At 42.3% G+C, this 14,194-nt stretch overlaps 1 protein-coding gene across 2 annotated transcripts; it reads left to right on the top strand.

The window, feature by feature from the left end:
- Nucleotides 1-1,429: 1,429 nt before the first annotated feature.
- LOC125291895 (protein FAM171B-like) lies at nucleotides 1,430-13,754 on the top strand. Of its 2 annotated transcripts, none has more exons than XM_048238876.1 (8): nucleotides 1,430-1,766; nucleotides 7,241-7,474; nucleotides 8,867-8,959; nucleotides 9,442-9,519; nucleotides 9,749-9,919; nucleotides 10,832-10,948; nucleotides 11,038-11,158; nucleotides 11,364-13,754. In XM_048238876.1, the coding sequence occupies exons 1-8, from the start codon at nucleotides 1,586-1,588 to the stop codon at nucleotides 12,700-12,702; spliced, it is 2,334 nt and encodes a 777-aa protein (XP_048094833.1). In that variant the 5' UTR covers nucleotides 1,430-1,585; the 3' UTR covers nucleotides 12,703-13,754. The 2 variants fall into 2 exon arrangements, with proteins under 2 accessions (XP_048094833.1, XP_048094832.1); XM_048238875.1 differs by having other exon boundaries at nucleotides 9,370-9,519.
- The last annotated feature ends 440 nt before the right edge of the window (nucleotides 13,755-14,194 follow it).

The following is a 14,194-nucleotide window of genomic DNA, read 5'->3' as shown; positions in this document are numbered from 1 at the left end:
ATTCAGCTTGTCTAAATGAACAATGTTGTTATTGATGTACTGAATGTTATGTAATAGTACTTTGTTTTTTACTCCAATATCATTTATGAACTGAAACAGTTATATTAAAACAGGTATTCACACAGATGTTTGCATTTTTAAAACAGCAAATTATTTTGATTTCCCCTGGTTTCAGAGAGGCTACTACTACAATACTAAAATAAGATGTGGATTTTGAAACAACTGTTTTTATACAGAAAATAAAGTTCGTTTTGCTTTAATAAATGTCTTAATCTTTTTTAATGTCAATTCAGATAGCTGATTCTATGCCTCAGCCACCTATATGCCTTATCTGTTAATTTAGGCTTATTAACTGTGTTGGGTTTAATGAGGATCATTCAATCTGCTTAAGAGGTATAAAAGAAACATTGCATGTCCACAAACATAAAACAAACATTGCATGTCCATTGCAAGTATGACCTCACGTGACCTTGACCTTTGACCCCTAAGACACACCTACTAATTTCATCAAGAACTTATGGTGAGTAAGTACATCAAGTTTGGTAAAGATCCTTTTACCAGTATGGGAGATATCAGCTATTATGTGATAATATACGATTTTGGCCCAATAATCATTATACCATGGTCCATTCAAAGCTGTATATCTTTTTTCTGGTACAAATCTGCGCTGTAGGCACCTGAAATTCTTAATCTACATGAAATTACGGTTCGATTGATACCAAATATCCTTTTGCTGTATTTACTTCCACCTTCAACCTTAATTCGCTCAAACTATATGTACATTTCACAGTTTTACTGTATGCTCTTTGCAATTCTACAGCATTGTGACAGAATATGATAACTAGTTCACCAATTCTGTGTGTAATGACTCAAGCAATGAAATGAAGACTATTAGTTTTATTGGGAACGACTATTCAGCATCCATAAGTATAGTTCATTTTGACTGACATGACAAAGCAACTGATACATGTTCAAAAGCATTTGCAATTTGTTCAGAGGAAGGAGAAATTGCTACTATGATGTGCACAAATGACGAAATGTTGTGAAGGTTGAACTAATAGTTATGAGAAATTTCATTCTGAGAAAAGCACCAAAGCGACTGAGAAAAACTGTAATATGCTGCTGCCATCTAGTGGGCAAACAAAAGACTCACAGAAAATGAAAGTAGACTGTCAGCTAGGAGCCAATCTGTGAATATCCTTTAATATCATTACAAAACGGCAGATAATCATTTCATTGATTCCGTTGCACCATCTGAAACCTACTCTGGCAGTTTAAGGGAACATAGACAGTACTGATAGCCAGGCCTACAGTAGGATTCTTCCTGAATGAAATACATGTAGGCTACGGCATCTCGTCAGCTTTGTTCCAGCAGATGGCAGCAATGCGTTAGTGTACACTAGATTGCACGCATGCCATTACAGTTCAGCTTTGGGCGATTGCTATCATCGTGTGGCAATGTGTGATGCCGTAATAGTAGGCTAGCGCATCCACAAGGGACTAACTCGATTGTGGTGCGCGCTCCTCCTCTCATTCACCGGATCCTCTTTGCAGTTATGTCTCTTTCCATATATTGTCCCTCACAATGTCTGAGTGTCCTTACTTTCTGTTGGTCACGCTGCTGATTCTGAGGGAAGATGGGTTGAGAGGGCTCGACAGTGCACTGGTCGTAACTAACCGAGATGTCGACAACTTTGTGAAAGATGCTCAGCAACTGCCCGAGCTAATCCATCAGCAGATCCTGAAGACCGACGTCACTGAATCAGGTAGAAGACGCTTCAGTAACAAGTGAATTCTGGGAACGCAGCAAGTAGGCTAGCCTACTGTTTTGTTCATATTTCTCAGATATCCTGATAGAATTGTTGCTGTAATTGATTTGAAGAGTATGGGTAGTAGCCTAGCCTGTAGACCAAAGACAAAGCACTTGTCTTTCTTTCTTTTTTATTGCAGTAGTTTAGATGGATCGATCATTATATAGGCCTACTCGTGTTAGGCTAAATGCTGGCAATATTTCCTTGTTCTTGATTCTTTAATAAGAATTATATGTCTCCTTGTATCATAGCCTTGTACATTCCATAACAGTCTGTGATAGATGCAAATGTAAATTGATTCTGGGATCGCACCGAATTGCACTGAGCAACAGTGGGGTGCTTTGATGAGCGACAAGGTTCATACCAAAGGTCACTGTTGGCCTGTTGTCTGATGTACAATTTCAATCAGTTTTACTGTACAAAATGACAAAACAATGACAGTGGAATTGTGAAGATTTGCTCAATAACAGAATGTTTTTGTAATCTGACATTTATGGGGTTTTTTTCTGATGGTTTGTGTATGATATCGACATCTTGACATCAGACATCAATTAAGACTGATTCTGGACACAATAATGTCACGATTCCTGAGAGATTTGCTTTTGCATGGCTTATCACATAGGAAACAGAGGATGATAATACATTTAAGGCACAATGAACACCATGCTTTCTTTGGATTGTAGCCTGTAGGCAGTGCTGCACACAGTCAAGCCATCTCTGCCAGCTATATTGTAAGTGCCCTGCTTTCACAAAGTAAGCCCTCTGTGTTTTGCTCCGATCCAAAGAATATGGTGTGCTCAGCCACCAGAACAGAACTCCCTCCTGCCTCCCGGCCCATCTGTTGTTTTCCACGAGGCGCTGGGCTCTTCCGCACAAGACATTCCTCCCCGCCTCATCAGCGAACAGCATCCCTCGTGGCTGAACAGTCAGCTCCTGCACACGCGCGCGCACACTGCACTTACAGCTCTGATGTCTCCCCTCTTATCTCTGAGTCCTTTAAATTCAGATTCCTCCTCACAGCACTGGTAGGCTACTGCATGAGCACAGCGAAGAGCTCCATTATGGAGCCACTAACACGATATGCAGCTCACACACACACATACTGTACACACAGTGATATTAATCAATTACAGTAGGAGGGATAGCTGGGTGATTAAGTACCCTGGATTTGACTCCATTACATGGTAGTCAGCTGATGAACTAATCAATATTCTCCATTGACTCAGGTACAGTGTGTAAATAGATATGCATGCTAATGTTCTTGTAGGGGCAGGATTTCTAAACGTGCGGCATGCTCCAAGATGAGCTAATGGCTTTTTGTTTACACCCATTTCTTGATGTTCAGCATGCATCTTGGTGAGGGCTGCTGAGTACATATTATTACTCATATTGATTGAGTTGCTTCCTGCTTGCACTTGATCATATGAAATGAGGGCATTAAAGTGTTGTTTTGTGTGAGGGCATGTTGTAATAGTTTTTCATGAAGTGAGGACATTTGTTCTTTGCCAACTTCACTGTGACCCCAATGTGGGTGTGATTATTTTCTCCAAGTATTCCATCTATGGAGACTTGGGGATTTAAGTATAAGTATATATATATACTCTTTTGATCCTGTGAGGGAAATTTGATCTCTGCGGCGCTCGGGGAGCAGTGAGGGGTTAGGTGCCTTGCTCAAGGACACTTCAGCCGTGCCTACTGGTCGGGGTTCGAACCGGCAACCCTCCGGTTTAAGTCCGAAGTGCTAACCAGTAGGCCATGGCTGCCCAAAATTTGTTATTTTCTTAAAATTTGTTAAAGCAGACCATTTACTACAAGTAATGTGCGATTCACAATTGATGTTGAAGTGACTCTGCATGAAGTGACCTTGATTATACCCACTAATGGTTTATTATTCTGGTCAATTATTTATAATCATGTAGTTTTTTTTTTAATGACAGTAACAGTTTGCCTTCAGCTCAGAACAGGGTCATTCTCTGTGCATCATTAAAATTGCTGGAGGATTTATAGCATAGCCAATGTTAATCCAACATATCTAAAAGTTGCATAAAAAACTAGAGTAAAACACTTTACAGCAAATACTTTCCCCCATGGAGGCTACACGTATATCCTCCATCTCTGTGATCTCTCCTCTGTATTTTTTTCTATGATCAAACATGCCCCAGATACTGATCTCACCATGCCTGGCCTGCCCTAAATCCACAGCAATGACCTGGAAGTTTCCGAGTCCAATTTCAGTTTCTGAGTTTCTGAGCATTAGGATTTATCCTGTGCTCCTGAAAGGCTGCGTGATATGGTAAATCCCTCCTTAATGTGTCTGTATGAGGCTGAGGCAATCAGCAGAATGCGCATAGCTGGGGCCTGTAAGGTTTCGTTCCCTCTTGCTCTCATCCTTCTTACGTAATGAGCTCTTTCTCCCACTCACCCACTATAGCCTTCTGCCAAAGCCCTTACTGTATGTCTATGTACAGTCAGCCACATCTGAATTCTAAATACCATTTAAAGACTTTGCATAAAGGCATCTACTAGATACCATAACCATACAAATGAACACTCTTTGTGTATGATGAATGTGGATAACTACATTTTATAAGTCGATCTCTCAATTGTGTTAGTCGGTATTAGTCACAAAAGAGGTTATGAGGATTCCTTGTGACAGTGCTCTGAGCTCATTTTTACTTGGCTTGTAAAGGAAAGGAGATTATTCATTCAGTATTCATTGTTTAAAAGGATTGCCTGGAGTTCGTGACAACATCAAAAAACTAAATTACAAAACTGCTTTACGAGTTTAGGCCTTAAAACAGTGCTTCTGTGGATTGTTTTCCGATGCAACATTAATGGCAATAAGTCGCTGAAGCACATACTATTCAGTTCTTTTCTCTTAACTGTTGTTGACATTTAGCTTTATCAGCATAGTACAGTCCAGCTGACAGAGCACAATGGATGCATGCACTTACCCTTGGAGAACATTGATTGCTAATTCTACTTAGTGAGCTTTGTACATACAGCAAGATCATGTGCTCTGTGTTAATATTTCATGTCATCAAAACCTACCTGCAAACTTAACCTCAGCATATTTGTGTTAGTATCAGACAGCCATGATTAATTTGTCACTAAATGGTTAAGTTGGTTCAATGCAAGCACTCATGTCGAACATGAAGGTTTGATAGTCTGTGATAAAAGCGAAAGTATGTCAGTGTGGGTATATCTGTGGCAGGTCATACGAGAGGATTATAGTAATCTGGTATATTTCACCCTCGGTGCAGATTTATCAGTCCATATACTGGCTTCAGGTCCATTAAGCTACTGCTGTGTGATCGGGAGAGTCCTGAAGAGAATCAGACGCCTCAGTCAGTTATCAGAGGGATCTTATCGAGATGTGATGTCCATCAAACTTCACTGAAGGACACGCTGTCTGAAGTCTCCTGATTCTAAAAATGACACCGTCAGAGTGAAATTGTGTGCTCCCTTGTGTTGCTCCCTTAGTTATTTCTTTTACACATATAAAATATACAGTGTATGTAATCAAATATTTATTGGGGGCACTTGAAAATATGATGAGACAGCATTGTTACAACCAAAACACCATCACTTTCCTTGAAGTTTCAGAAATACTCAATACTGATTCGCAGAAGGCTTCAGCCTAGTGTTGTACGGGAGGATGCATCTGAACAGTGCCTGGGGCAGAAACTCATCCGTCTGGCCTTTGGCTAGGAGTGGTTTGCCAAGAAATAGCATGGGGGGAGGGGAGAGGTGTGTGCTGTGTGTGTGTGTTTGTGTGTGTGTGTGTGTGCTGATGGGTTGTTGGGCAGGGCCAAGCTTACAGGTCTGCAACGGAAGTGCCTCTTTTGGGATCGATGCACACTGTAACATGACCTCCACTGCTATCCAAATTGGAGGAGAGTGATGGGAAAGTCCCATTTCATCCACAGACTGAATAACCATGGGAGTAGCCGTAACACCCAGATAGCTCTCTCAACCTAGTGATGATTCTTACTCTTGCTTTGAATTTGGTGTGTGTTTTACGAGGCTGAGGTCTGGTAAAAGATTGCAGGACCTGATGGCCACTATACTGTACACTCAGACTCAGAATGGGCTGGCCCACTTTTATGTAGAACATGTGCTGTTGCTATTTAAGGCTGATGGCTGAATCTGTGCACTTCTTTTGTTTCTTTATAGCGTGGGACTGCAGCATCAGACAGTTTGTCTTACCCGGCTTATAATCAGATTAACCATAAAAGGGACGATTTCTTAAATGTGCCAATTTATGTAGTGAGAGATGCATTCCACACCACCTTTATGTGTAAACCGATGCATTGTTTTTCAGATGCTGCTGTTTCACTGTATCATCTGGAAAACAATGAAGAGTACTCAACCAATGTAATTATATCATTGAGATTTTAGATTGTGGATTATAATTATAGATGTCATAGATGAATGTCGCCTTTTTCTAGATACAGGTAGCATTGCTGAAGTCCTATTCATTCATGTCAGCATGTCCCTAAAGTGTCTCAGGCTCCTGATGCATACTGTATGTGCCAAGTCAGCATTCTGAACCCCCCTTAAGAACAAGTGACTGTCATAGCTGGGAGTCTCTTGCTTGTCTGTATATGATGGCTATGCATATATGCTTTAAAAAAAAACATACCTTATGCTCAGACTTAATTTCATATTTAAGTTATGTTGGAAAAAGTCGTCTTCGACCACGTTTCCAGTCTATTGACGATACCCTGTCATGTTACGTAATGTAAACACCACTACTCTCGGGTGGAGAAGGGGTTTCTGGGATAGCCGGAGATGCCTGCAGCACTGCAGCGCGACGAAGCTGTTTGGGATGTCTGTACCCATCTCTTCACCTCATGAGAGGACAGCCGCCCACTCCTGGCCCACAACCATATGCATTGCTCGCTCGCTCGGTCAGGAAGACTAAACTAAAGGCCCTTGTGATTTGTCTGGTGTACTGTGCCTTTGTCAGTTGGATTAAGAATAGATACAGCTGTGTAGTGCTGTATTGAAGGATAGAGTCCCTTTTGTTTGATACAAATTTGAGATTTCAGTGTGCCATCTTGCTTAATAGAATAGTTCAGTTCATGAATCAGGAAGCCTCAATCTGCTTCTCATGCATTGCTTGAGTCCACAGAACCGTTGGTTAATGGACCGTGTAGAACAGACTTCATCAAGATGTTAATGAAGTATGCTAAGGCAATGCAGTTCTTATTCTGTCAGTAGACAGAGTTCTTATTATGTCAGTAGACTTGACATTATGCTGTTAAAACTCAATTGCACTCGTTTCTCATCAAATGTCTCTGGGTGTGTCTGCCCCCTCCCTCCCACTCTCTCTCTTTCTTTCTCGGTCTCTCTCTCTCTTTCACACACACACTCTTTCCCAGCCATCCCACTGACCCAATTTTTTCCTCACTTGTCCCCCCCAGTGGCTGTCTTCACTCTGAAGGTTTACGTGAGGGACGCAGCCAGTCGACAGGGTCTCAAGGGGGCGTCTGTGGAGCTCTTTGTAAACTACGTTCTCTCCAGTTCCACCCTCACTAGTGAAGATGGCTCTGCAGTGCTTCGAGTGCCCTACTCACCGCAGCAGTCCGTCACAATAGTGGGCAGTCTGAATGGCTATGTTCTCACACCACTGCCATGGAAGGCCTCCAAAATGCCAAGTAAGACCCATATGGAAAACATCTATAAAAACATATAAGAATCACACTAGTTGTGTACAATATAATCATTATAAAGCTGCGGTAAAGTGCTTGCATATACTGTACTTGCCGTACTAAAATGGTACATATCCCTTTTACATGCAAGGTAGGTCATATTTGAAACATAGTTTTTCTATGTAACAGTAGGAAATGGGCCATATTGTGTGTTGACACAAACACACTGTTTTCACATACCGGTATTTGTTTTATTTCAAAGACAGTTTCAAGATGGGAAGGAGGGAGTTTGAGAAGGATTTATATGTAAGGGATAATGCCCGACGAGGTGTCCATTATCAGAAATAAATGGACGACGCGGAGGCATGAACCGTCCGACGCGAAGCGGTCCATTTATTTCTGATAATGGACGCATCGAAGGGCATTATCCCGTTTATACCATGGTCACTTACGAAATAAATAAATATGAAATCAATTATTAATACTAAATGAGTTTTAGAACTAAAATCATTACTTTTTTCAGCTGTTTATCGCAATGCTGTGGAATGTTGATAAGTCACAGCTAAGCGGACTAACCCAGGCGTTGTCAAGCAACGTCATAATAATTTTATAGGTGTAGTATATCACTTTTTAAACGACACCCTTTTCAACCTAGACCATGGTATAATGTGAGGTATTTGTACCAGATGTCCAGTAAATGTGTGAGAGGGTCCTGAGGGTGATGGTGAACCTCATGATGGGAAACAGGAGCACTTCGCCAGCACACGAACCTGCAGCAGATCCATCTTGACATGTTTAGATATCCCTGCGGAGAGACATGGCACTCATGCAGTTTCAGATTTTATCAACTCCCACCATGTTATTTCTGCATCGCATATATCAGAGAAAATATACACGTTTTGATTTTTAATGAAGGTACATGTTTTTTCTATTTGTTAGGAGACTGCTCTGGGATTTCTGCCTTGCTTTGTTCACTGCTTGGTTGACACACTGCTACATATTTTACAGTGATATTGTGAATATATACTCACACACACACACACTCTCTCTCTCTCTCTCTCTCTCTCTCTCTCTTAGCCTCAGTAATGCATGTGTTGGTCCCTAAGATGAGTAGTTTTTTAGACCAACAAAGCACATTCAGGACTTCAAATGAAATCTCACCACCCAACACACATGCAAGGTGCAGCATCTGAATTTTTGATGTGAGGTCTCCATCTAGCTTTGATAACATGCAACTGCAACAGCTGCCAGTGCTGTGACAAACCCATATGCAGTGTGCATGATGATAGGACTACCTAGCTAGATTTTTTTTTCTTTTTGCTGAATGTCAGTTCATGATTTAACAGGCAGTCCCTTTGAAGTCTTTGCTTTTCTGTCTCTCTGTCATCTTTTTTTCAGTATTCTCATCCGTGACTCTATCGCTGGTCTCCCAAACCCAAGGGAATATCTGGCTGTTTGAAGACTCTGTTTTGATAACAGGAAAAATATCAGGTGTGCACGTCATGTGATGAGGGTTACAATTTTAACTGTTGCTTAAATCAGATGACCTATTTCTTTTGTAATGATATGCATGCGACACTCAGCTATATTCAAGAAAACTTACCTTGCATGCCTCCTTAGCACATTTATGAGTAAGAGTAAGAAGTGCACTTTGCCAATTAACAGGAATGGTAAAAACTACACGAATGAACACCAATATCCAAATAATATCATAATGCAAAAGTAAATCCATACCAAAACAACAATTTTTCAACAGAAGCCACCAATTGTTGCTGTTGTATTGTAGAACATCTAATGAAGGATATACCACTAATTGCATTGATGTTTACTTTTAATTATACTTTATTGACTGGTCTTGGCAAAGTGAGGTTTTATACCTGAACGTTTTTTTTTTATTTTAGAGTCCTTGCCAAATGTGCAGTTCCAGAAGAACCTGCTTACGGTGCCAGAATGTAACATTTCTACTATTACAGCCTACCTGACAGTGCCACAACCGACTGCTGAGAAAAGCATCTTTTATAATACCATGGGAGTCCTAATCAGCAAGTCAGGTGTGTGTGTGTGTGTGTGTGTGTGTGTGTGTGTGTGTGTGTGTGTGTCTTTGTGTGTGCGTTTGTGTGTGCCTGTTTACACCCATACATACATACATACAGTATGTGTGCATAGGTGTATGTATGTTGATGTTGACATGCATACATATTTGTTATTATGAGGTCTGTGCTTACACATCTAAATGACTATATTATCTGCACTTACACAGTTTGTTTCTGTCTCTCTCAGGGTATAGGAGTATTGAGCTGAAACCAGTAGCTGCTGTTAGCGTAGAGTTCAGCTGTAAAAGCAGAGAGGTCCAGGTGACTGGCCCCATTCAGATAAGCCTTCTTCTGCCAGACAACAGTGGCCTGAGTGTCTCCGATCCTGTTCCTGCCTGGGCTTTTGACAGCAAGGCTGGTATGAATAGGATTTTTTTTTTTTTTATCTTTTTAAGTGCCTGGTTTATATAAAATGTCCACAAGATATAGTGACTCTTGTTGTAGTGGTCAGGATGCAGAGGCGACCCACATAAGAGAAAATGCCTAAAGCAGATGATGCAAGCAGCCACTAAAGAGGGCTGTCACTTTACGTTCGAAAATCGATTGCACAATCGATTGGATCAACCAACACAAGTTTCGAAAACTAAAATAGGGAATCGATTTTAACCAATGTGTGTGTTTTTAACCGGTGTGTGTTTTGCCAAAAAATGGAGGACAACGCGATCAACCTGTGCGACATGAGAGAGACGAGTGACAAGCCCTAATAACTTGAGGAGTTTGATACGGAAGCACTTCAGGTTTTGGGTAGATCAAACTATGGAGAAGGACAAAGCGGTATGCAAACTGTGCAGCCGTGAATTCCTACGAAGGCGAAATTTGTTTGACATTTCTAATCGTAAACACAGCCATGTTGAAGCCTGCAGTAATGTTTTTCACTGATGTTATGGCAGTCCACTCTGCTTATTATTTTTTTCGAGAATGTTGCACTCCTGTTTGTCATTGTGCACGAAACTTTACGCCAATAAATCATCAGAAATATTGCTGGCTTGTGCGTCTTCAAGCGCCCTCTTTACGTTCGCCCTAATGCCTGTTAGTTGTCAGTAGATTGGCCTATATTTGGCGTTGAAAATGAAAACGTCTTTAGACATGGAAAATCGATTTTACAATCGATTCAATGAACACTTATGTCTAAAAAATTGAACAGGATTATTTCACAAAAGTGACAGCCCTAAAGCGTTAGTAGTAAAACTGTACTTATAAGACACATTATATCACTACAAATATTGGAGTAAACACCATCCAAGCCGGTAAACATCTTATTGTCCTTCAGGTGCCTGGGTAAACCAAGGACTGGGCATTGTCACCAGGCAGGACGGTGCGCTGGTCTGGTCCTATACAGCACCCCATCTGGGTTTTTGGATTGCTGCACCTTTTCCTTCGTCCAGTGGTATGGACCCTTAACTTAATGCTATGAGTTATTTTTTGCACTCTTACCCAGCACAGAAGCATTAAGCAGCTCTGTCTTTGCTGATCCAGGTCTTATGGGCCCTGCCAGTCACATGGACTTCCACCAACACGCGTACCTGCTCATGGCCGTCCTGAGTGGGGGCATCCTAATTGTGTCTGGAATCTTAATGGTGCTGTTGTGTGACTGTAGGTAAGTATCTACTATCATTTTTGTAGACTGTGTTTGTGTGTGTGTATGTGTTGTGCATCAATGGTGTTTGCTCTGCAAAATCTACACTAAGTGGTCTGCCTGGACATGAATAACCATTTTATGTCACCTGTGTCAACTGTTTAATGGTTGCTGAAAATTATCCACATAACGTTAATGAAACCAACTATCAGCTTTTTCTTTGCAGATGCTTTTCCTGTGTGCAACCACCAAAAAGAACCAAAGATATACATATGGATCTTTTTAAAAGAGACCAGACCACTTCTACTAACAGCATGTATCAGCAGCAATTCTCTTTCAAAGACTCAGACGGCTATGAAGATACAACTCAGAAAGCTGATGTCTCTAACTTCAATTTGCAAACAAATTTTTCGACTCATTCCAATGGTAGGAAACTTAATCACTATGTGGACAGTCGAAAACTACCAGGAGCCCATCAGCTCTATGATAACATAGGCAACGTGGCACAGCAAGCCTTCACTGCCTCCTATGCCCCACATTACATCAATGCCTGCCAGGCTGTAAGGCCTGAAGGAGGATCTGATCAAACGAGAGTCCCTGTGGCGCTGAGTGAAAAGGTGCTCCTTTCTGAGAGAGTAGTTCACGTATACAACCAGCCCGTGGCCTTACTCCAGGCAGCAGAGCTCCTCCTTTCTGCGGAGCAGCCGTCAAGCTTCATGCCAGCCACTCTCCCCAGGCCGGGAGCAGGCTATGAAGCTCAGGCGGAGGGGCTTAGCAAAGACAACTTGACTCAGACCTACCCCCGAGCCCCCCCGCTGTCAGAAACCCACAGGCAGAGGAGTGAAGAGCAGCAGGCATCTGAGGGATCAAAAGGGTCCCGCTCCAGTGCAAGAGCCTGGGGGCATTTTAACACACTGCTGGAGTCGGTATCAGTGCCGGGTACCCTGAATGAGGCCGCGGTAATGGGCCCTCTGTGCAGCGACCACCAAGGCACGTCAGAACAGAACCTGCGGGAGCTCTCCAAAAGCAAACCCTCGCCCCATCCCAGGGCTTGGTTCGTGTCTCTAGAGGGCAAGCCGGTCGCCCAAATCCGTCATTCGGTGTTAGACCTGCATAAATGCCTCCACAAGGCCTCTGAGAGGAGGAACACCAGCCTGGACTCCGGGGTCGACATGAACGAGCACGTTGCCAGTGGCGGCGGCAGGAAGATGGAGCGGGAGAGGACGTTCGTGCGGAGCACGGCCCCCAGCAGCGGCGGTGGCAGGACTCAGCGGCTGTGCAGCGCCAACGATGACGTGGACCTGAGCAGCAGCGAGAGTGCCACCACCTGCACTCCAGAGGACCCTTCCCTGCGGAGCCTCCTGGACGGCGCCGGAGGGGCCGTCCCCGACATCCCCGAGGAGCAGGATGGCGGCGCTGACACATCCAGTGCCCAGGAGGACAGCGAGTCCAGGTCCACTCCGTCCCCGCGGCGCCTGAGGAAGCCCAAAGACAAGAGGAGGGCCGACAGGCAGAGGAGCACGTGGCTTATGAAGGAGGAGAGGCCTCTCATGAAGCTCAACTAGCAAGCTACATGTGTGGTGAACAACTGAAAAAACAACATGGCCCACATTAAAGTCCACACCAGAGAGAATTATCAGCACAAATGTCACTATTATACAGCACAATTTGCTAACAACGCTAACAATGCTTACTTGTCCGGTAACAAGTGCATAATATTCTATGTATGTTACTGTTTCAACATATACAGGGGATTTATAGTATTTATTGCTGTTTGTGATAAACAGGGAAATGGAGCTGTTTTGTTTTGATACACCCTTTCTTAGCTGTCACTGGTGGTCACTGACTTTGAAGGGAGATGCATTATGTACATTTATAAGGTAATTTGTGTATTCTGTCTCATTACTACTTTCCACATAGGATTCTGGCTCTCTGTGCTTGGCCACAATCTGCCAGAGCGCGACAAATGAGTCTATTTGAAAGACCACATGTGTATCAACATGAAAATCAAAGTTGTAACCATGTGACTGATGTAACAGGTTTGAAAATAGCATGCTACTGTAGCTTCTCATTAGTTTTACATGGGCACAAATGAATCCTTTCATTGGTCTGACTATGTACTGTAGTTTACCCATTATCACCAATGTAGTGTCCCAGTATACAGTATAACCTGTAATGATCATCTGAACATCCGCTGCTTTCTTGCTTTGCTTGCTGTGAATCCATAGCAGTAATGACTATTACATTTCTGCTAACTGTATCCAAAACACCTCAGAAGCAAACCCCAGTCATTGCAAGTGCTTTGTTGTTAGCTTCTGCCTGTGCTCTATGCTATGCTTTCAATTTTCATTCAGAGTCGTGCTGCAATTCCTACAGTAGGCTGCAATTCCTACTGTATGCATTCTTGAATTTGTTGTGTTGTAACTCAGTGTTTCCCATCCTATAGCTCTCACTAGTGGCTGTGGGTTACTGGTCTTCACTTACACTTCCTGTTTCTGCTGTGAATTGCTTCACCTACTCAGCATGCAGCTTTTTCTGCTAACTTAATACGGATTTAATAAGGATTTGTAACCGTTACTATAGTGCAAATTGGAATTAAAAAAATAAATCTGGTAAATCTTTTCTCCCAGTGCTTTGTCCTGATATGTTTCAGCCCTGCTAGGTCTACCACATTCTGTAGGCCTATGTAAAAGACTTGGGAGTCATCATAGACAGTAAAAGAAATGGACACAGCGACCCCATAGACTTTGACGGAGACAAGTGAAGTCAATTAGAACCACTTTTCAGGCGATGGCTTATTGTACTGTGCAGCCTCAAACTGAGCTTGACGACGTAGGCCTACATGGGATGTGAGCAACCTGTCTGAAATTTCTAACTCTTCTGGTAGCTGCGGTGAGAGAAATCTGAATCAAGCGTATATCTGAAAAATAAATACACCGTTAACCGTGACTGAAATTGAGATGAGGTTTTTTTTGATTGCCTGTATATATTTTTTTCCTGTGAATATAGTTATAGCCTACCTCACTTCATTATTTAACTTCATATATTTTTCTTAAA

The sequence above is a fragment of the Alosa alosa genome, chromosome 3 (genome assembly GCF_017589495.1).
Source record: "Alosa alosa isolate M-15738 ecotype Scorff River chromosome 3, AALO_Geno_1.1, whole genome shotgun sequence".
Classification (NCBI taxonomy): Eukaryota; Metazoa; Chordata; class Actinopteri; order Clupeiformes; family Clupeidae; genus Alosa; species Alosa alosa.
Note: the sequence above shows the minus strand (reverse complement) of the source record. Positions and strands in the feature narration are given on the sequence as shown.

What these genes read in the sequence shown, in the direction of transcription:
- LOC125291895 (XM_048238875.1), top strand. Translation starts at nt 1,586, where the DNA reads ATGTCTGAGTGTCCTTACTTTCTGTTGGTCACGCTGCTGATTCTGAGG. An exon ending in GAAGGCCTCCAAAATGCCAA is followed by an intron (nt 7,475 to 8,866) that starts GTAAGACCCATA and finishes TCTTTTTTTCAG; the next exon opens with TATTCTCATCCGTGACTCTA. An exon ending in ACCTTTTCCTTCGTCCAGTG is followed by an intron (nt 10,949 to 11,037) that starts GTATGGACCCTT and finishes TTGCTGATCCAG; the next exon opens with GTCTTATGGGCCCTGCCAGT.